The sequence below is a fragment of the Zophobas morio genome, unplaced genomic scaffold, assembly GCF_036711695.1.
Source record: "Zophobas morio isolate AGI-343-1 ecotype UQ-CSIRO unplaced genomic scaffold, CSIRO_AGI_Zmor_V1 ptg000021l, whole genome shotgun sequence".
Classification (NCBI taxonomy): Eukaryota; Metazoa; Arthropoda; class Insecta; order Coleoptera; family Tenebrionidae; genus Zophobas; species Zophobas morio.
Window position 1 is genome coordinate 23,021,286 of NW_026972126.1, and position 22,681 is coordinate 23,043,966.

Sequence of the window (22,681 nt, forward strand, 5' to 3'; positions counted from 1 at the left end):
TTCCTTTTTTCAGTTTTTCAATTTTCCAAATTCTCCATTTTTAATTGTTCAATTTTTCAAAGTTTCCGTTTAAATAAAATTGTTATTTTTTTTGAAAAGCTGAAAAATCAAGAATCGCGGAAGTGAAAAATTAAAAACCGACAATTTATTTTCTTGGAAAATTTTGCAAAATTCTACGTCGTTATTATTATTATGAATAACTTCTTTATATGTACGCAGTTACAATTGGAGGTCGAACCAATTTTGAGTATTATCGCAAAAAAATATACTTTTATCATAATTGCATGCACCGAGGAACTTAACACTGCACCTTGTGCATAGAAAGTACCACTTCATTAAAAACATTTAACTATGAACTAGTGGTAAAAACAGATAAAAATGCAATTACAGTACTCACCTGACTCCTTTTTTTTTAATAACCTGATAACGCCGCCTATATAACACGCCATGCAAGAATTTCTTTCCAGTCGAAATGAAGCTTCTTCTGATTGCCGCTTTGGTCTTTTGCGCAGCTCTCCAAGGTAAGCAAAAATTCCAAATTGAAGTTTTCAAAATGTGTTTGATTTTTCAGCGGAGAGCGCAAAAGGTAAGTGCTACAGCTGTGGCAACGATGACGACGAAAACAGTGGTTGAACCAGCCAAGACCAAATGAAAGAAGTTGAGTGCACCAAGGGTGGTGCAACATGCGTCCTCTTATGGAACGGACGAAAAAAGGTTCGGCAAATGTAAGAATGGCGTAAAAGGTGTCTGCAAACAAATTTAACACATTTTTTGGAAAACAAAGGAACTTTAGTTATTCCTTTTATTAAAATAAAACAAATTTTTAAGGTAGTCAGAGAAATAGAAAAAAAACACACTGTCTGTCGCATTTATAAATCGGTTTTAGCAAAGCCGAACAGTCGGCCGACTAGTCGGTTTTTACTGGCCGAACAATCGGCTAGTCGGTTAGTCGGCCAGACCTACAGTCGGTACATCTCTAGTCTAAATTATTTCTATAATACCTCCCTCTCACCTGAGGTACATTAAAATGAATCTAGTTTATCAGTATCAGTTATGTTTCATTTCATTTCTATTGACAGTTACCTTCCGTTTTTCAGCTTTAAAGCTTTTAAAGATAAACAAACGCGTGTATAACTGGTTGCATACACGCATTTAATCTAACTTAACAATAATAATATCTGTTGAATATTTTTCCAGTAGTCCACTCAACCTCTCTTAACCAATCATCAATTTTTTGATGTGTGGTTTTTACGTTTTTTTTTTAATTTCACAACAATGATTTCTCCATTTTTAATTTTTAGTTTTTCGACTTTTTATGAGTGTTCTGATATTTCAGTACCTAAGTTTTTCGGTTAACAATTTTTCGTTTTTTGATTTATCTTTTTCATTTTCTAGATTCTTTCACTTATCGATTTTTCAACTTTTCAATTTGTATTTTTTTACAGTTTTTGTATATTTTTTTAATTTCAGAACAAGTTTTCTTTCCTCGATTTTTAATTTTTCGTTTTCTCAATTTTTAATTTTTCAATTTTTCGATTTTGAATTTATCAGTGTTTCGATGCTTCAGTACTACGATTTTTCCTTTCTTATTTTGTCTTTCAATTTCCAGTTTTTTTTTGTTTAATTTTTCAATTTTTCAGTTTTTGATGTTTCAGTTACCCCATTTTTCAGCTTCGATGCTTTTTAAAAATTTTCGATTTCTCCATTTTTTGGTTTTTCAATTTCCATTTATTTAATTTCTCGAGTTACAATTATTCAAATCAACAATTTTTTGATTTTTAAATTTTTCATTTTTCAAATTTTAATTTTTGAGTTTTTCAGTTTTACAATCTCGCAATTTTTCAATTTTACAATTTTTCGTTTTTTCGAGTTTTTGGAGTTTTTAATTTTTCATTTTCACAATATTTCGGTTTTTCAATTTTTAGTTTCTTCGATTTTTTGACATGAAGTTTTCACAATCTTCATTTTTTTTTTTAATTTCTCAAGTTACAGATTTTCAATTCTACAATTGAATTTTTTTTTAATTTTTCAGTTGTTCAATTTTTTATTTTTAAATTTTAATTTTTCACTTTTACAGTTTTGAGATTTCTAGTTTTTCGATTTTTGTTTTGAAACTTTTCGATTTGACTGGCAATTTTTCGAGTTTGTTTATTTTTGAACTTTGGAAATTTTCAGTTTTTCGATTCTTGGGTTCTCAAACGATTTGCAACTTTTCAATATTTACAATTTTCATTTTTTTTAATTTCACAATCATTTCTTCATTTCTAATTTTTAGTTTCTCGAATCTTAATTTTCAATTTCCTGATTTTTAACTTTTCGACTTCGAACTTTTCAGCGTTTCGATATTTCAGTACTACAATTTTTAATTTTTCAATTTTTCGATTTGTAATTTATCAGTGTATCGATGTTTCAGTATTACAATTTTTCGACTTTACAATTTTTCGTTTCTCATTTTTGACTTTTTCAATTCTTAGATCTTTTTTTGGTTTTTTAATATTCTGATTTTTCAATTTTTGATTTTTCAGTTCAGCTTTGGTGGTTTTTTCAATTTATCAATTTCTTAGTTTTTTGATTTTTTAATTATACAATTTTTTGTTTTTTAATTTTTCAAATTTTCAATTTTTTGATTTTTTGACATGAAATTTTCACAATTTTCATTTTTTTTTAATTTCTGAAGTTACAGATTTTCAATTCTACAACAGATTTTTTTTTTTATTTTTCAATTGTTCAATTTTTGATTTTTAAATTTTAATTTTTCACTTTTACAGTTTTTAGATTTCTAGTTTTTCGATTTTTGTTTTGAAACTTTTCGATTTGACTGGCAATTTTTCGAGTTTGTTTATTTTTGAACTTCGGAAATTTTCAATTTTTCGATTCTTGGGTTTTCCGATTTGCAATTTTTCAATATTTACAATTTTCATTTTTTTAAATTTAATAATCATTTCCCCATTTCTAATTTTTACTTTCTCAAATCTTAATTTTCAACTTTCCGATTTTTAATTTTTCGACTTCGATTTTTTCAGCTTTTCCATATTTCAATACTACAATTTTTTGTTTTGTAATTTGTCTTTTTCATTTTCTAGATTTTTCAGTTTTTCGATTTTGAATTTTATAATTTTTTGATTTTGAATTTATCAGTGTATCGATGTTTCAGTACTACAATATTTCGACTTTCCAATTTTTCGTTTCTCATTTTTGACTTTTTCAATTCCTAGGTTTTTTTTGGTTTTTTAATATTCTGATTTTTCAGTTCAGCTTCGGTGGTTTTTTCAATTTATCGATTTCTTAGTTTTTTGATTTTTTAATTATACAATTTTTTGTTTTTTAATTTTTCAAATTTTCAATTTTTGTTGTTTTAGTTATCCTATTTTTTAGCTTCGGTGGTTTTTTTAATTTTTCGATTTTTCAATTTTTTGATTTTAAAATTTTTGATTTTTCAAATTTTAATTTTTGAGTTTTTCGGTTTAACGATCTCGCAATTTTTCAATTTTACAATTTTTCGTTTATTCAATTTCTCTATTTGCAATTTTTCAGTTCTTCAATTTTTCGAGTTTTTGGAGTTTTTAATTTTTCATTTTACAATATTTCGGTTTTTTAATTTTTAATTTCTTCAATTTTTTGACATGAAGTTTTCACAATTTTCATATTTTTTTTAATTTCTCAAGTTACAGATTTTCAATTCTACAATTGAATTTTTTTTAATTTTTCATTTGTTCAATTTTTGATTTTTAAATTTTAATTTTTCGCTTTTACAGTTTTTAGATTTCTAGTTTTTCGATTTTTGTTTTGAAACTTTTCGATTTGACTGGCAATTTTTCGAGTTTGTTTATTTTTGAACTTTGGAAATTTTCAATTTTTCGATTCTTGGGTTCTCAAACGATTTGCAACTTTTCAATATCTACAATTTTCATTTTTTTAAATTTCACAATCATTTCTTCATTTCTAATTTTTAGTTTCTCGAATCTTAATTTTCAATTTCCCGATTTTTAACTTTTCGACTTCCAATTTTTCAGCGTTTTGATATTTCAGTACTACAATTTTTTGTTTGTAATTTGTCTTTTTCATTTTCTAGATTTTTCAGTTTTTCGATTTTGAAATTTTCAATTTTTTGATTTTGAATTTATCAGTGTATCGATGTTTCGATACTACAATATTTCGACTTTATAATTTTTGGTTTCTCATTTTTGACTTTTTCAATTTCTAGATTTTTTTTTCGTTTTTAATATTCTGATTTTTCAGTTTTTGATTTTTCAGTTCAGCTTCGGTGGTTTTTTCAATTTATCGATTCCTTAGTTTTTTTATTTTTTAATTATACAATTTTTTGTTTTTAATTTTTCAAATTTTCAATTTTTGTTGTTTTAGTTATCCTATTTTTTAGTTTCGGTGTTTTTTTAATTTTTCGATTTCTCAATTTTTTGATTTTTAAATTTTTGATTTTTCAAATTTTAATTTTTGAGTTTTTCAGTTTTACAATCTCGCCATTTTTCGATTTTACAATTTTTCGTTTATTCGATTTCTCTATTTGCAATTTTTCAGTTCTGCAATTTTTCTAATTTTCATTTTTTCGAATTTTTGGAGTTTTTAATTTTTCATTTTTACAATATTTCGGGTTTTCAATTTTTAATTTCTTCAATTTTTTGACATGAAGTTTTCAGTTCTCATTTTTTTTTAATTTCTCAATTGTTCAATTTTTGATTTTTAAATTTTAATTTTTCACTTTTACAGTTTTTAGATTTCTAGTTTTTCGATTTTTGTTTTGAAACTTTTCGATTTGATTGGCAGTTTTTCGAGTTTGTTTATTTTTGAACTTCGGAAATTTTCAATTTTTCGATTCTTGGGTTTTCCGATTTGCAATTTTTCAATGTTTACAACTTTCATTTTTTTAAATTTCATAATAATTTCTCCATTTCTAATTTTTACTTTCTCAAATCTTAATTTTCAACTTTCCGATTTTTAATTTTTCGACTTCGAATTTTTCAGCGCTTCCATATTTCAGTACTACAATTTTTTGTTTTGTAATTTGTCATTTTCATTTTCTAATTATTATTCAGTTTTTCGATTTTTATTTTTTCAATTTTTCGATTTTGAATTTTCAGTACTACAATTTTTCGTTTCTCATTTTTGACTTTTTCAATTCCTACATTTTTTTTGGTTTTTTAATATTCTGATTTTTCAATTTTTGATTTTTCAGTTGACCTAGTTTTCAGCTTCGGTGCTTTTTTCAATTTATCGATTTCTCAGTTTTTGGATTTTTTAATTACATATAGAATTTTTTGTTTTTTAATTTTTCAAATTTCAATTTTTGATGTTATATTATCCCATTTTTCAGTCATTTTTTCGATTATTCCATTTTTAATTTTTGGATTTGTTAATTTTTCAGTTTCACAGTATTTCGAGTTTTCAGTTTTTGATTTCTCCAATTTTTTGATATGAAATTTTTACAATTTTCTTTTTATTTAAATTTCACAATAATTTTTCCATTTCTTACTTTAGTTTTCGATTTTTAATTTCCAATTTCTCGTTTTTTAATTTTTCGACGTCCCTGTTTTTAATTTTTCAATTTTTCGATATTTCAGTACAACAATTTTTTGTTTTTTAATTTGTCTTTTTCATTTTCTAGATTTTTCAGTTTTTGGATTTTTAATTTTTCGATTTTTCAAGGTTTGCATATGTATTTTTTCACATTTTTTTGGTATATTTTTTAATTTCACAACAAGTTTTCATTTGCTCGACTTTTAATTTTTCAATTTTTCGATTCTACAATTTTTCGTTTCTTATTTTTGTCTTTTTTAGTTGACCTATTTTTCCGCTTCGGTGCTTTTTTCAATTTATCGATTTCTCAGTTTTTTGAGTTTTTAATTATTATACAATATTATACAAGTTCTCATTTTTTAATTTTTCCGTTTACTGACTTTTCTTAATTATTCTGTATCTCGATTTTTTTAGTTATTCGATTAGTTTGAAATGTTTAGATTTTACGTTTTTTTGACCTGTAATTTTTTGAGTATTCAGTGTTTAATTTTTGGATTTTTCAGTTTCTCGACTTTTAGTTTTTCGTTTTTTCGACTTTTTCAGTTTTTCATTTATTCATATTATATTTTATAATTTTTCGATCTTTAAAGTTTCATAATTTTGCATTTTTTCGATTTTTTAATCTTATAATGTGACAATTTTTTGATGTTTTGATTTCTCGGTTTTTAATTTGTGAATGTTGAATAATTTTTCAATTTTACAATTTTTGTTTTTTCAATTCCTTTTTTTTTAATTTTTCGATTTTTGTTTTAAAATTTTTTAAGTTTGTCAGTGTTCAACCGGCAAATGTTTAAATTTATTTTCTTGGAAAATTTTACAAAATTCTATTTCGTTACTATTATTATGAGTAACTTATTTAAATGTATGCACTGAGAATTGGAGGTCGAGCCAATTTTGAGTATTATCGCAAAAAAAAAAACTTTTATCATAATTGCATGCACCGAGGAACTTATCACTGTACCTTGTGCATAGAAAGTACCACTTCATTAAGAATATTTAACTATGAACTAGTGGTAAAAAGCTTGACGCTGTTATTAGCAAAAGAAAAACACATAAAAATGCAAACAGTACTCACCTGACTCCTTTTTTTTTAATAGCCTGATAACGCCGCCTATATAACACGCCATGCAAGAATTTCTCTCCAGTCGAAATGAAGCTTCTTCTGATTGCCGCTTTGGTCTTTTGCGCAGCTCTTCAAGGTAAGTAAAAATTCCAAATTGAAGTTTTCAAAATGTGTTTGATTTTTCAGGGGAGAGCGCAAAAGGTAAGTGCTACAGCTGTGGCAACGATGACGACAAAAACAGTGCTTGCACTAGCCAAGACCAAATGAAAGAAGTCGAGTGCATAAAGGATGATCCAATGTGCGTCCTCTATGGAACGGACGAAAAAAAGTTCGCCAAATGTAATAATGGCGTAAGCCGTGTCTGCCAACCGTACAAGGACAAGGGAATGAAGTGCGGCATATGTAAGGGTCATTTGTGCAACGAGTTTTCCAAAAAACTACCGGAAAACATCGACCGCAATTTCTAATGACTAATAAGTTGTTAGTTATTCTGACAATAAATATAAAGTTAATAAATTCGTCTAAACTTATTTCTATAATACCTCCCTCTCACCTGAGGTAGAATAAAATAAATCTAGTTTATCATTATTAGTTATGTCTCATTTCATTTATATTGATAGTTTCCTTCGATTTTTAAGCTTTAAAGCTTTTAAAGATAAACAAAGGCATGTATAACTATACAAAAGCCTGAATATTTTTCCAGCAGTTGAGAATTATTTGAAAAACTTTTGCTTTTTTCATTACGAGTTGAACTTTTAAATTGGTAGTGAGCAAGTGAAGTTATGTCACGTTGTTTTTATTAAAATCAGCTGTTGTTTCACACGTGGTTGTCACCGTGACACGTTCAGAAACATAGTAGAGCAATTTTAAATACCACATAACCACTGTACAATGTGAAAAAAATTGTACAAACACATTTGAATTATTTATTGAAAGAAAACATTCATATACAATTTTTTAAACAAATAAAAAACAATAATTTTAGTATAAAACTAGTACAAATTAGATGTATTCAATATATTTTTCTATTTCTGGAACAGAAAGAGCGCCTTTGGTATTTTTCTTTTTTGACATATTAATTATTTTTCGTATCTCTTCCATTGCGTAGAATAATTCGTCTTTTTTATCTGGCCATTTCCAGTTGATCCCGCTTTTTTCCGTTTTTTTCTCTGAACAGAGGATAATTAATGTTAAGTTGGTTGCATACTTGCTTGTAATGGACTGACTTGGACTTTTAAAAACTGACATAAAATCTAAGCGAGATTTAGGATATGTCAAAGATATTGCCATTGACATTTGGCACTACTGTCTTCATGGTAAGGTATTGTTCTGTTTCATCTATCTGTTCTGAGTCATTTCTTCTAGGAACTTTCTTACTTTTTTCGAAATTTTCTGATCATTTTCTTTTTTTTTTGTTGCTGTCTGCTGAGAAGCAATGAGTTATTTTCTTTCCTCCTTTTTTCGTCTTCTTTCTTCTTTTTGTTTCACAGCTTCTTCCTTTCAATTTTCTTTTCTTTCACCTATTTCTACCCATTTATCAAATGTCAACACTGATGGCATTCGTTCTTTTTTCCTGATTTTTTTTGAGTCTTAATGTTCGTACATTTTGCCTTTGTGTTTTAATATATGTAAACTTCTTTTCTTCTTTTCACAATTGAGATGGGGCGGGTGGGCGGGGTTTATATTTTGCCATTATTCCTTAATCTACACAGTATTGTTTGAAAAACACGATACTCACAAACAAGTTGTTAATTTCTTGTAAAGAAATAAGTACTTTGTAGTTAAGCTCCGCCTCCTTGATTTACGGCGAATAAAAAAAATCATCACAATTGAGATCGGGCTGGTGGGTGGGCTTACATTTTGCCTTTTGTTGTAATATCTGTAGACAAATGGAAAATTTGTATAAGGAAATATCGATTTTGCAATTAGGCTCCGCCCCAGAATTATGAGTAAGTTGTATGTGTGCAGTAATACTTGGAGGTCGAACCTATTTTGACTATTATCATAAAAATAATACATTTTTATCATTATTGCATATACCGAGTTTCAACTCAGCACCTAGTGCATAAAAATTATCAATTTTCATAGACATTAAAAGTAAAGTATGAACTAGCTGAAAGAGCTTGACGATAGAAAAACCCCTTTGTCAGATGTCAACACTGATTATCCATAATTTCTTCATCGTTTGTCTTATTTGTTTTTGCAATATTGTCTAAAACTGTCCTTTCCTTTGTTATCGTCTCACTACTCTCACTTAATACAATTTCAGGAGTTGCAGTATCTTTTAAGACGGTATCATTATCACTTGGTTGTGTAGTCTCATTTAGTACATTATTTGATAAAATATTAGCATCAGTCATTATGTCCTTATAGTCTAATTCTACTTGTATTTTTCTATTCTACTTTGGTAACGGTATCACAGTCACTTGCAGAGGTTTCGTTATTCTCACTAATTTCGTCAAACTCAATCATCACAATTGGGATGGGGTGGGTGGGCGGGGTTTATATTTTGCCTTTTTCTCTTAATCTACATAGTATTTTTATACAACACGATACTCAAAAACATGTTTTTAATTTCTTGGAAGGAAATAAGTATTTTTCAGTTAAGCTCTGCCCCGTTGGTTCACGGTAAATAAATCATCACTATTGAGATAGGGCGGGTGGGCGGATATACATTTTGCCTTTGTGTTTTAATATGTATAAACTTCTTTTAATGAAACTTAAAACATCTTTAAAGTAGAAAAGATGTATAAAGAAATATTGGTTTTCCAATTAAGCTCCGCCCGATAATTACAAAATTCATATTTCCTTGCAAAAATGTACCATCGTAACCATATTCTAAGTTTCTTGTTGTGAAAAGATGGCTGTGTATATTAAGAAAAAAAAAAGGCAAAATATAAGCCCCGCCCACCCACCCCATCCCGATTGTGATGATTTTTTTTATTCATCGTTGGTCAAAAAGGCGGAACTTAACTGCAAAATCCTTATTTTTCTACAAGAAATTAAAAACAAATTTTTGAATATCGTGTTGTTCAAAGAATACTATGTCTTGTACATTAAGAAAACAATAAAGTTAAAGATTAGGCCACACCCATATAAGCTCCGATCTTAGTTCTCAATTGTTATGAATTTTTCATTCGTTGTCAGGTCGAGGGGTGGGGCTTAATTGCAAGATCCATATTTGTTTTAGAAGAATTTACCACTTTAAGCATGTTTTAAGTTTCTTGTTCTGGAAAGACGACTACGGATATTAAGAAAAAAGGGAAATTATAAGCCCCGCCCACTCGCCCCTCTCAATTGTGATGATTTTTTTCTAATCGTCAAGAGCCAAAGAAGTGGAATTTAATTGCAAAATCCTTATTATTTTTCTAGAAGAAATTAAGATATGTTTTTGAGTATCGTCTTATAAACTGTATAAATATTAATGCAGTTTTCATTCGTTGGCGGGCCTAGGGGTGGAGCCTAATTGCAAAATCCACATTTTCTTTAAAAAATGTACCATTCTAAACGTGTTTTGAGTTTCTAAGAATAAAAAAATCATCACAATTGAGATGGGGTGGGTGGGCGGGGTTTATATTTTGTTTGTTTTTTCTTAATGTACGTAGTATTCTTTGAAGAGCACGATTCTCAAAAACATGTTTTTAATTGTTTGTAAAGAAACAACGATTTTGCAGTTAAGCTCCGCCTCCTTGGTTCACAGCGAATAAAAAGAATCATTACAAATAAAAGTGCGCGGGTGGGCGGGCTGACATTTTGCCTTTTTGTTTTAATATGTGTAGACTTCTTTTCACATTATTCAGCATTATTTTCGATTTTTTTTCTTTTCCCAACTATTTTGTGTGTCAGTTCTATGACTTTTTGTTTTCAGAGCTACTTCTTAAGCAAATGGTAAGTTTAAAAGGAAATTTGCGCCAAAATTCAAAATGAAACTAATAATTTTACTTTGATACACACATTGAAGATTTTTCTTAACAGGAGTAATTGTAAGATAAAATAAGATTGAGGTTATATTCTTATAATGGTTAACAAACATGTTTTAACTAATAACGATTTTAATTATCACGTTTATCACACAGTTTGAACCTAAAACGTCATAATGAACATACATATTACTGAACGTACCCAACACATGATCCATGACCTACTTATTAATACTTGTTGCTTTAGCAGTACCCACCACTTCAAGAACTAAAGTGACAAGTACCACCAAAAACCCAACTTTTTCTGTAAGTACTCGATTATTCGCCACAAACAACCCCTCAGAATCTCATTTCCAGCCACAATGAACCCAACCCCCCCCTCCCCAAACCACTCAACCTTTCTTAACCTTCCACACCTGCGAAAGCAGATTCCTCCCTCTAATGGAAAGCACCACCCCCAAACCCACCTGCGCCGCCCCCCTCGAACCCTACAAGTGCCCCTGCGCCTTCCAAACCACCCTCCTCGTCAACCTCCTCAGCCACTCCTCGCCCCCTCACCGAATCTTCTACTGCAAAAACTGCAACTCCTTCAGCCACTCCTCCCTCATTTTCCTCCACCATAAAACCCACTGCAAGAAAAAGAAAACCAAACTCTGGTTCGAGTGTGAGCACTGCTTCTACAAAACCACCGTCAAACAAACCCTCCAGCGTCACGTCGTCGCCAAACACACCCCCGCCAGGCAAATCCAGTGGTTGCAATGTGAACTGTGCGTCTACCGCGCCAAACGCCAGGACCACCTGCGCACGCACGTGTGCTGCATGCACCCCCAAGACGGCGACAAGTGGCTGCAATGTGAGCAGTGTTCTTACAGGACCACGCAGAAGGACCGCATTCAGAAGCACGTGCTGTGCAAGCACAGCTCGGAGTACGGGTTTCACTGTGACCAGTGCGACTACAAGTCCAAGTTGAAGTATCACCTGAAGACGCACGTGCTCAACCAGCACCCGCCCCCGGGGGCGGTGCAGTGGTTTCAGTGTGCGAATTGCGCGTTCAAGTGCAAGGTCAAGCAGGCGCTGAGGAGGCACATGGTGTTGAGGCACAAGAGGCCGAGGCGGTTTGGGAGTGGGGAGTGCGGATATAGGGCGAAGCGGAAGGGGAATTTGGTGAGGCACATGGGGAGTCACCAAATTAGACAAAAATAGGGGTAAAGTGATATGAGTGACGAAAACTGAACTTTTCTTGAAAGCTTTATTTATGCTTTGTTACGTAGAACAGACTGATTTTTTCGTTTCGATTATATTTAGACGATTTTCATTTATAATACAATAAAAGAGCGTACAATAAACAATTTAGAGAGAAACAATGTCTTTAATAAACATCGGAAGTAATAAAGGACCTAAGACAGAACCTTGCAGTACACCACTTGTACAAGAGAACAAGTCATACATTAATTTCCGCATCCGTAATTTCAATTTTTCGATTCTTGGGTTTTCAAACGATGTGCAACTTTTCAATATTTACAATTTTCATTTGTTTTAATTTCACAATCATTTCTCCATTTCTAATTTTTAGTTTCTCGAATCTTAATTTTCTATTTCCCGATTTTTAATTTTTCGACTTTTCAGCGTTTCGATATTTCAGTACTACAATTTTTTGTTTTGTAATTTGTCTTTTTCATTCTCTAGATTTTCAGTTTTTCGATTTTGAATTTTACAATTTTTCGATTTTGAATTTATCAGTGTATCGATGTTTCAGTATTACAATTTTTCGTTCTCATGTTTGACTTTTTCAGTTCCTAGATTTTTTTTGCTTTTTTAATATTCTGATTTTTCAATTTTTGATTTTTCAGTTCAGCTTCGGTGTTTTTTTAAATTTTTCGATTTCACAATTTTATGATTTTAAAATTTTTGATTTTTCAAATTTTAATTTTTGAGTTTTTCGGTTTTACGATCTCGCAATTTTTCAATTTTACAATTTTTCGTTTATTCAATTTCTCTGTTTGCAATTTTTCAGTTCTGCAATTTTTCCAATTTTTATTTTTTCGAGTTTTTAGAGTTTTTAATTTTTCATTTTCACAATATTTCGGTTTTTCAATTTTTAATTTCTTCAATTTTTTGACATGAAGTTTTCACAATTTTCATTTTTTTTAATTTCTCAAGTTCCAGATTTTCAAATCTACAATTTTTTTTTTAATTTTTCGGGTGTTCAATTTTTGATTTTCAAGTTTAAATTTTTCGGTTTTACAGTTTTTAGATTTTTAGTTTTTAGATTTGACTGGCAATTTTTCGGGTTTGTTTATTTTTGACTTTGGAAATTTTCAATTTTTCGATTTTTGGGTTTTCCGATTTCCAATTTTTCATTTTTTCGATTATTCAATTTCTAATTTTTGGATTTTTTAATTTTTCAGTTTCACAGTACCTATTTCGATTTTTCAGTTTTTGATTTCTACAATTTTTTGACATGAAATTTTTACAATTTTCATTTTTTTAATTTCACAATCATTTCTCCATTTCTAATTTTTAGTTTCTCGAATCTTAATTTTCAATTTCCCGATTTTTAATTTTTCGATTTCTCAGTTTTTTGATTTTTTTAAATTTTTCAAATTTTAAATTTTTGATGTTTTAGTTATCCCATTTTTCAGAGTCGGAGTTTTTTTTAATTTTTCGATTTCTCAATTTTTTGGCTTTTCAGTTTCCATTTTTTTAAATTTCTCGAGTTACAATTTTCCAATTCTACAATGTTTTTTTTTAATTTTTCGATTCTTCAATTTTTGATTTTCAAATTTAATTTTTCAGTTTTACAGTTTTTAGATTTTTAGTTTTTCGATTTTTATTTTGATACTTTTCGATTTGGTTGGCAATTTTTCGAGTTTGCTTATTTTTGAACTTTGGAAATTTTCAATTTTTCGTTTCTTCAGTTTTCCGATTTGCAATTTTTCAATTTTTCATTTATTCAATTTCAGTTTTTCATTTTTTCGATTACTCAATTTTTAATTTTTGGATTTGTTAATTTTTCAGTTTCACAGTATTTCGATTTTTCAATTTTTGATTTCTCCAATTTTTTGACATGAAATTTTTACAATTTTCATTTTTTTTAAATTTCACAATAATTTTTCCATTTCTAATTATAGTTCTCGATTCTTAATTTCGAATTTCTCGATTTTTAATTTTTCGACGTCTCAGTTTTTAATTTTTAAATTTTTCGACGTCGAATTTTTCAGCGTTTCTATATTTCAGTACAATTTTTTGTTTTTTAATTTGTCTTTTTTATTTTTTGGATTTTTCAGTTTTTGGATTTTTAATTTTTCGATTTTTCAAGGTTTGCATATGTATTTTTTCACATTTTTTTAAAATAGTTTTTAATTTCACAACAAGTTATTTGCTCGACTTTTAATTTTTTAATTTTTCGTTTTTTATTTTGGTCTTTTTCAGTTGACCTATTTTTCGTTTCTTATTTTTGTCTTTTTTAGTTGACCTATTTTTCAGCTTCGGTGCTTTTTTCAATTTATCGATTTCTCAGTTTTTTGAGTTTTTAATTATTATACAATATTATACAAGTTCTCATTTTTTAATTTTTCCGTTTACTGACTTTTCCCAATTATTCTGTATTTCGATTTTTTTAGTTATTCGATTACTTTGAAATGTTTAGATTTTACGGTTTTTTGACCTGTAATTTTTTGAGTTTCCAATGTCTAATTTTTGGATTTTTCAGTTTCTCGACTTTTAGTTTTTCGATTTTTCGACTTTTTCAGTTTTTCATTTATTCATATTATATTTTATAATTTTTCGATTTTTAAAGTTTTAGATTGTTCAGTTTTAATTTTTCAATTTTTCAGTTTTATAATTTTGCAGATTTTCGAATTTTTAATCTTATAATGTGACGATTTTTTGATGTTTTGATTTCTCGCTTTTTAATTTGTGAATTTTTGTTTTTTCAATTCTTTTTTTTTATTTTTCAGTTTTAAAATTTTATATTTGTCAGTGTTATTTTATTGTATAATACAATTTTGCGATTTTTCGGTTCTTGATTCTTCAATTTAGCAATTTTTTTAATTTTTCGGCTTCTCAATTTTTATATTTTTCGTTTTTTCTATTTTTCAAGCTGAGAATTTTTCAATTTTCAGTTTCTTCAGTTTTGCAGTCATTCGTTTTTTCAGTTTTTCAATTTTCCAAATTCTCGATTTTTAATTGTTCAATTTTTCAAAGTTTCCGTTTAAATAAAATTGTCTCAGTTTCTAATGTCTAAGTTGTGAGTTATTCTGACAATAAATATAAAGTTAACAAAATAAATTGGTCCAAATTATTTCTATAATACCTCTCACCTCAGGTACAATAAAACGAATCTAGTTTATCGTTATGAATTATATTTCATGTCAAATCTATTGACAGTTTCCTTCCTTTTTAAGCTTTAAAGCTTTTAAAGTAAACAAATGCATGTATAACTGGTTGCATATACAGATTTAGTAATATTTACTTAAATATAAAATCACTATACAAAAGCCTGAATATTTTTCCAGTAGTTGTGTATTATTTTAAAAACTTTTGCTATTTTCATTAATGAGTTGAATTTTGAAATTGGTAGTGAGAAAGTGAGGTTATGTCATGTTGTTTTTATTAAATCAGCTGTTTGTTTCACACGTGGTTGTCACCGTGGCACGTTCAGAAACACAGCAAAGTAGAGAAATGAGCCAAGGTCAAACTTAAATTATAAATCTTAACAAAGTTGCGACTTAAGTTAATTTATTTTTAAGTGTGAACAAACTACTAATGTCGTGTGGTGCGTATAATTTTAAATACCAACATAACATAACAAAATATTAGTGAACGCACTCCGGAATCCTTCAGTCATAATCCCTCCCAAGGTTCTACACCAGTTCCATGTTTATCAACATTCTGTGTACATAAAAGTCGTTCTTTGTAGGTATTTAAATCATTGATACTCCTTTTAACCCGAAAAATAACACAACAACGTCATTTTTAGACCACCAACCACAAACACAAGTGCCAACGATGCAAAGTCTTCCAAATAAAATCCCTACTGAAACAAAACCACCTCGCTGCTCCAGCTACCTAAACCCCTATAAATGCCACTGCAACTTCCAAACCAACCTCCTCGTAAACTTCCTCCGCCATTTTCACTCAACGCCCGCCATTTTGAAGTGCCAAAAGTGCAACTATCCCACCTCTTCTCGCCTCCTCTACCTCAAACACCGCCTCACTTGCACCACCCCCAAAAAACCCAAACCCCTAAAAATATTCCAGTGCGACCACTGCCCCTACTACGGCAAACGCGCCAGCCGCCTCCGAATCCACATCTCCAAAAACCACCCCCAATACACCACCCAGTGGCGGCACTGCCCCCACTGCCCCTACAAATCCACCGAACAATACGTCATCAACCGACACCTCCTCCGCAAGCACACCCCCGACTACGGCTTCCACTGCCCCCACTGCGACTACAAAACCAAAGTCAAGTTTCGCCTCACCGCCCACCTGCGCTCCGAGCACGCCCCCCCAGACGAAGTCGAGTGGTTCACGTGCCCCAGTTGCCCCTACAGGTCCAAAATGAAGCACGTCTTGAAGAAGCACGTGACTTTGAAGCACTTGCCTCACGTCGAGTGGTTCCAGTGCGAGTTCTGCGAGTACAAGTCGAAGCTGAGGCACGTTTTGCGGAACCACGTGATCGCGAAGCACGAATCAGAGGAGAACATTCGGTGGTTCGAGTGTGCGCGGTGTGAGTATAGGGCGAAGAGGAAGTTCCATTTGGTGAGGCACATGCTGAGGCATAGGACGGACGAAGAGGTTGAGTGGTTTGAGTGTGAGAAGTGTAGTTATCGGGCGAAGAAGGCCGACGGGCTGAGGAAGCACGTACTGTATAGGCATACGGCGGCGGAGGAGATTCAGTGGTTTGAATGTGGGAAGTGCGAGTATAGGGCGAAGACGAGGTCGGCTTTGCTGAGTCACGTGGCGGGGAGGCACGTGGTTTTGACTGACGGGAACTGAGTACCTTATGTTGCCTTACTTAATTGACTTTTGAAATAAATTATAAAAAAATAGTCTAAAGTTATTTAAACGCAACTTACTTCGCTTTGACAAAGTGGTACCACCTACAATAGACACAACTTGGGTTTTGATAAACCTGGAAGTAAAACGTCACGTTGTCATTTTATTAGTGATATGTCACTCCTTATTTTGATCATTTTCGTCGTTTCGGTACCACCTCTAGAGTCTCAAACCCAAGACTGCACAGAAGACTTCTATATCGAAAACTGGTAAGTTATATTTGGTTTGTTAATTGTCGTGACAATATTCCAGCTCTGATGACCCTGACAATCCCGATTTGTACGCACAGAATTATAACTTAGCGTTAACAGCACACTACGAATCCGACTGTTCACACACAGAAGTAATCTATCAATGGACGCGAGGATCTCAAATCGTAGAACTCAAAGAAAACGTGTACTTCGTACCACCTAACTCTCTGCAGCCTGGTACTTACAGTTTCACAGTCGAGGCGACAATTCGGGACAACGGCAATACCAAAACCATCACAACCAAAGTAGTACCAAAACTCCCACTCCTTCCAAATTACGACATCTTTGTAGTGCTTCTTGGAAATGAAAAAAGCTGGAATGTTGGCTGTTATAAAAGGCGGTACTGAACGCAGCGTTGACGAAGGCCACGATTTCGTCATGGACGGTACTAAGTCCATAGATATTGACAGAATCCCGAACGAAACGGGACGACTGGAGTATAAATGGAGCTGCGAGCTTGTAGAAGGGAGCGTCAAAGATTTCTGTCGCCGGGAATACAAAGGTAACACTTTAAAAGTACCCGCGAAGTATGCCATCGAAGGCCACGTTTACGTATTCACTTTGAAAATCAAACTCCAAGAAATGAGTGACTGGAAAGAAAGTGTGGACCAAACGGTGCGCGTCAAGAGTTTAGTACCCAAAATAACAATCACGTGTGAGAAGAATTGTCCACCGAAAACACAAAGTCAACACTTGACGTACCTCAAAGTTCAGTGTTTGGAAAATTGTCAAGGTATTAATAGTACTTCGTACGAGTGGAGTGTCGACTTTGACATTAACTACGACAAATCTACACAGTTTGGACGCAACACCGACAAGTTTATAGTCAAAGAAGGGGTTTTTCAACCCGGTACTACCTACAGGGTGAGCGTGAATTTAGTAGGTAGCAACGTTACAGCAGCACAAGATTTACAAGTCCACGCTTCGATTAAAATCGACTCTTGTTTAATCCACCCATCGTCGGGAGTGGCCATTGACACTCTTTTCACAGTTAGTTGTGAGTACGTCGGACAGGGTACCACTTTTGAAGTGTCCACCAGCAAAAACGGACAAACTATCCTATTAACCAAAAGTCACAAAATCGAAGACTTGAAGTTCCACCTACCCGTCGACGTAGATGTTTTCGTCAAGATCGAAGACGAAGATTTTAACTTTGACACCTACAAGCTTACAACTGACGTAAGTAAGTTCTCTAGAAGTGTCTCGATTGTTGTTTTAGGTTTCGTCCGCCATACCGCCAGGTGTCGACGAAAACGACGAAATCCAGAAATGGATACACAAGGTTGACGATTTAGTTCGTCAGAAATCCATCGAAGAAGCCATCCAAATCGCCAGTGGTGTGGTCGAAGAACTTACACCAAGCGACGAACACAAAGAGTTTAAAAAAGGGATTCTTAAGACGTTCGTGGAAACCCCAATAACCAAACAAACCGAAGCCCAACAAATCTATTCCTTGGTGTCCCGACTGGTGTACGACCCTGCAGCCCCTTCTGACCCGTATCAAGGTGCCGCAGCCACCAAAGCGTGCAAAACAGGGGCAAGCGTGGACTTTAAGCACCTCCACAATAAACACTACGCCAAAAAAATGGCGTCCGAAATCAAAAAGAACACGAGGATTTTGATGAACTGTGGAGCGACTGACACCAAAGCCAATTTCAAAAATTTAGAAAAAAGGACTTTAGCGTTTGAAATAACGACACCCTTTCCTTTGGTTAGTCTTCCCGTGATTGACGAAGAGTACCACAATTACGACGCAGATGACACATCTGCTGAAAAAGCGAAGAAGTACGAAGAAGCGTCAATCAACTATGTTGACATTTGTCAGACGACGTTGAAAATGATCGCGTTGACGGTGGTCGAAGGTGAAGACACGGTGGTGAGTGGCGGTGAAAATGTTAGTGTTCAGGTTACAAAACTGACTGGGGAGGAGCTTGTCGCTACACCAGTTACCATCAAGGGGGCATCCTTCTGGGCTTCTTCTGATTTAACCAAAGTCATGGATGGGATCGAAGTGATGGTTTGTTGTTGGGAGAGGGACCCGTTTTGGTGGAATCCTTCAGGAATGATAGTTTATACAAACGTGGTTTTGGTGCAGCTGCGCAGGAACCAAGAAGAATTAACAAAGTTTGATAAACCATTTCGTGTCCTTCTGGATTTTAAACACCAGCAAGATCTCGCGATTCGTGACTTTGAAGGGGGCAAAATGTCAGTGGTGAAAGTCGATGTGAAAAAAGGCGAATCGTTTTTCGTCAGATTTCAGTGTGATGGTTGTACGATTTTGATAACAGATTTTGATAAACCAGAAGAAACGGTTGTTCAAAGTAAAGGACTAACTGTTAATGACGACGATCAATTTTATGAAGAACATAACCACGACTATGACGGATGGCACTACGTTTCGGTTTTATCAAAGGTGATATTTGATAATCGATTTAAAACAAATCTGAACATGTATTTCTAGAAAAGTTATCAAATTAGTGTCCACACCAAGTCCTGTTATTCCTGGAACGCTGACAAAATAACTTGGGAGTTTGCTTGCAAAGTACTGTTCTGTCTGACTTTTCAACCACTAATGGTACTATTTTAGGCTAGTGCTAACTCAAATCGAGACCAAATCGAATGCATCTGCAACCACTTATCAATTCTGGCAGGCGTGATCTACAACAACCCTATCAAACTCGATCAAGTCACCACAGAACCCGATTTCCAAATGGTACTACTTTCATCCCCCATAATTTTCATCTGTGTGACCACCCTCTTCACACTTTACTGTCTCCTATTACCCCTAGTCATCAGACACAACCACCGAAAAACCATCAACGTCTACATCCCGTCAGACATCTCAAGATCCTCCCGGTACGCCTATTTCGTCCTAATACGAACCGGGTGGAAACTCTCATCCGGAACTTCCTCCAATATTTGTCTACGACTCTTCGGCCACAAACACAAAAGTCAACCCCACGTCCTAAACTACCCCGACCCCCAAAAACGCATCTTCCAACGCGGAAACGAAGACTACTTCGTGGTACTAACTTCGTCCCATCTGGGAAATCTAGCCGAAATCGCTTTATGGTCAGACCATTCCGGTCGACACCCACGGTGGTTCTGTGCCAATGTTGTCGTCTACGACTTGCAGGACCACCAAAGGTGGTACTTTCGGGTGAATCGGTGGCTTGATTTACCCCCAAAGGGCGAAATTTATGTCAGGATACAAGTGTCGAGCGACGAAAAGAAAACCCGGTTTGAAAAAGTGTTGAGAAATTTTTCAACAAGGTAAGTCATTACAGATATCAATTTTGAAATGAGTACTAGTTTCAGGGATCGTCAAGACGAGCTAAGTTTTTTGGAGAAAATCACGTTCGGGTTGTCTGTTTGTGTGATGATTTTTGTGTTTTGTTTGGTGTTGTGGGGGTTGCCGCGGCTAGTCTTGAGTGACGGTTTTGCCACCTTTGAAACTTTGAAACTGTATCCAGAAATCGTTTTCTTTGGAATTGGAAGTGGTGCTTTCACTTTTGTTATACATGTAGGATTGCGTCTGCTTTTTAGGTAAGACTTAGACACTTATAGACACATTCTTTGACACATTGAAGCGTAGAAAAAACTCTATGGTGTCTCGGTTGTTGCTGATTGTCAATATTTGTGGAAGTACGGCGGTACTTGTGGTTCTCGGGTGGTGGTTACCCATCGTCATGGGATGGTTGTGGTTTTGGTCGGTCGTGACTGCCCTTCTGGTTTATTTTGTGGTACTGAGAAATATATACTCGTTGGTTTGGAGTTTGTACCAGAAGTCGCCGAAAAGTACCAACTGGATGGATCATCTAACGAAAGTTGTTAAAGCCGTTGGAGACCAAAGAATGTACCTGTTTAGAAAATTCGGTAAACAACTCTTAAGACCTTACTTTGAAGGTTTATATCGACCGATGACACGTGAAGACATACAAGTACGGCACCATTTTAATTTCAAAGTCGTACTAATTCACACTTCTAGGAAAAAAAGCTTCACGTAGAAACCCGATACAGGATTTTGGCTCTTCTAGAAGACACAATAATGTTCACTTGTTACGTCACACTTCTCTACTTGGCGATTTTCGCCCACAAGAACCCCATGGACGTGACCAGCCATAACGCAATGGATGCTCTAATCCACCCCCAGCAGCCCATCCACTCCCTCGACGAGTACGTCAAACTTCACCCCTCGTCACTCTCTAACACAAACTTCCAGCGTCTACAACTACGTCAACTTCACCTTAATACCCACCCTCCACATCACCCAGTGGTACTCCAAGTACATCGTCAAAGAACCGGGAACTATGGCAGACTTCAATAGCAAGTTTCTGGGAGTTGCAAGACTTCGTCAACAACGAGTCCAAACTCCCTCTTGTCAAGTACCACCTCAGTTGTCTTTCATGAACTTCACCCACTGTCGTACCGAATTTTGGTTTGCCGACGAGAGTCGTGAACGTTTCCGACGGGAGTTCAACGAGCTATCGCAGCATTCACACGTTTGGAACTATACTGAAGTGGAAGGTGTCGGTTTTAACGTGGTGGTGGGTAAATTCGGGTACTACTCGAGCGATGGTTTCGTGGCCACGTTGGGTCGTACTGTTTATAACTCATACGTGAGAGTGAACTACCTGTGGGAGAACAAATGGCTTGACAACGCTACAGCTCTAGTTTTAGTCGAGTTCTTAACCTACAACGTCAACTCGAACTTGTTTAACGCAGTGAGGGTAATCTTTGAGGTTAGTGCCACCGGTTTTATCAAACTTGAAGTTGATATAAACACGGTTCAGTTGCTTTTCGTTCGTGATGAAGACAGTCTTGCTCAGTTAGTGATTTTTAGCTCGTTTGCACTAGTAGTAGTGATTTTTAGTTTGAAACTAGTGGCGAGGTTTTGGAAGGGACGGCTTCTGGTACTTCGAGACTGGTGGATTTTGGTGGACTTAGTAATAATCGGGATGAGTTATGGGTGTTTCGTGTTGTTCATCCAACGTGCTGGTTTAGTTAAAGAGTTCTTAGACAGACTAGAAACAGCAAAGAAGAACGAATTCATCAACTATTTCCATCTACTATACGTTGAAAAAATTTTTACTTTGGTGGCTGCTCTCTTAGTTTTTATTTCCACGATAAGACTGTGGAAGTTGTGTCGATTCGGTACTATTTTTCGCATTATGGAGAAGACTCTCATTCTGTGTGGTCAACCCTTCATGGCCATGTTGTTCTGTCACATGGTCGTAGTACTCGCCTTTGGTTTATCGGGGTACGTGATCTTCGGTACTCACTCCGACGACTTCCAAGACATTTCCGAAAGCCTAGTCTCTCTAATGCGTTTAAGTACCCGTCAACTAGCACGATTCGACGTTCAAGACCTAACTCAACCGAATCCCATTTTGGGAAACATTTTTTTCACTTCTTACTTGTCACTCAATCTTTTGTTCTACACCCTCTACATATGTATTATCATCCTGCGGTACTACCAAGCCCAACTAATCATTCTGGCACGAAGCGACTTCAAAAACCTTCAATCCTTTGTAGTTAAAGAGTTAGGGTACTACAAGACGTCCTTGAGAGTAACTCTCGCCAGGTTGAAAGGTGGTACCACCTCTAAAAAACGCACCGTCACACCCAAAGAAAACGAGTTCCGATACGCCGACTGTTCGATTTTGTCGTCTCAAGTGTTAGAAGTGATGCGTTGTATCGCTTGGTACGACCTGAAGAAATTGGTGAGCGTCGAAGACAAAACGGACTTGATGAAACGGGTGCTCAAGTGTTACATGGGTGGTAGTACCGACGAAATTTTTATCAAACAAAAAAGCGGACGAGTGATTAAAGTAGTACCTGACTGGAAACTA

General features: G+C 33.8%; 2 protein-coding genes and 1 long non-coding RNA gene across 3 annotated transcripts; all 3 read left to right on the forward strand.

Moving 5' to 3' along the window:
* Nucleotides 1-160: 160 nt before the first annotated feature.
* Nucleotides 161-7,114, forward strand: LOC135132687 (uncharacterized). The gene is made up of 4 exons (XR_010281079.1): nucleotides 161-521; nucleotides 572-725; nucleotides 6,630-6,731; nucleotides 6,782-7,114. It is a non-coding gene; the product is annotated as an uncharacterized LOC135132687 (long non-coding RNA).
* Nucleotides 7,115-10,731: 3,617 nt separating this feature from the next.
* LOC135132320 (zinc finger Y-chromosomal protein-like) lies at nucleotides 10,732-11,879 on the forward strand. The gene is made up of 2 exons (XM_064060378.1): nucleotides 10,732-10,821; nucleotides 10,873-11,879. Exon 2 carries the CDS (start codon nucleotides 10,957-10,959, stop codon nucleotides 11,716-11,718), a length of 762 nt encoding a protein of 253 aa, XP_063916448.1. The 5' UTR covers nucleotides 10,732-10,821; nucleotides 10,873-10,956; the 3' UTR covers nucleotides 11,719-11,879.
* A 3,503-nt stretch (nucleotides 11,880-15,382) lies between these two features.
* LOC135132163 (zinc finger protein 142-like) lies at nucleotides 15,383-16,527 on the forward strand. Its single transcript, XM_064060146.1, has 2 exons — nucleotides 15,383-15,432; nucleotides 15,497-16,527. Exon 2 carries the CDS (start codon nucleotides 15,526-15,528, stop codon nucleotides 16,516-16,518), a length of 993 nt encoding a protein of 330 aa, XP_063916216.1. The 5' UTR covers nucleotides 15,383-15,432; nucleotides 15,497-15,525; the 3' UTR covers nucleotides 16,519-16,527.
* The last annotated feature ends 6,154 nt before the right edge of the window (nucleotides 16,528-22,681 follow it).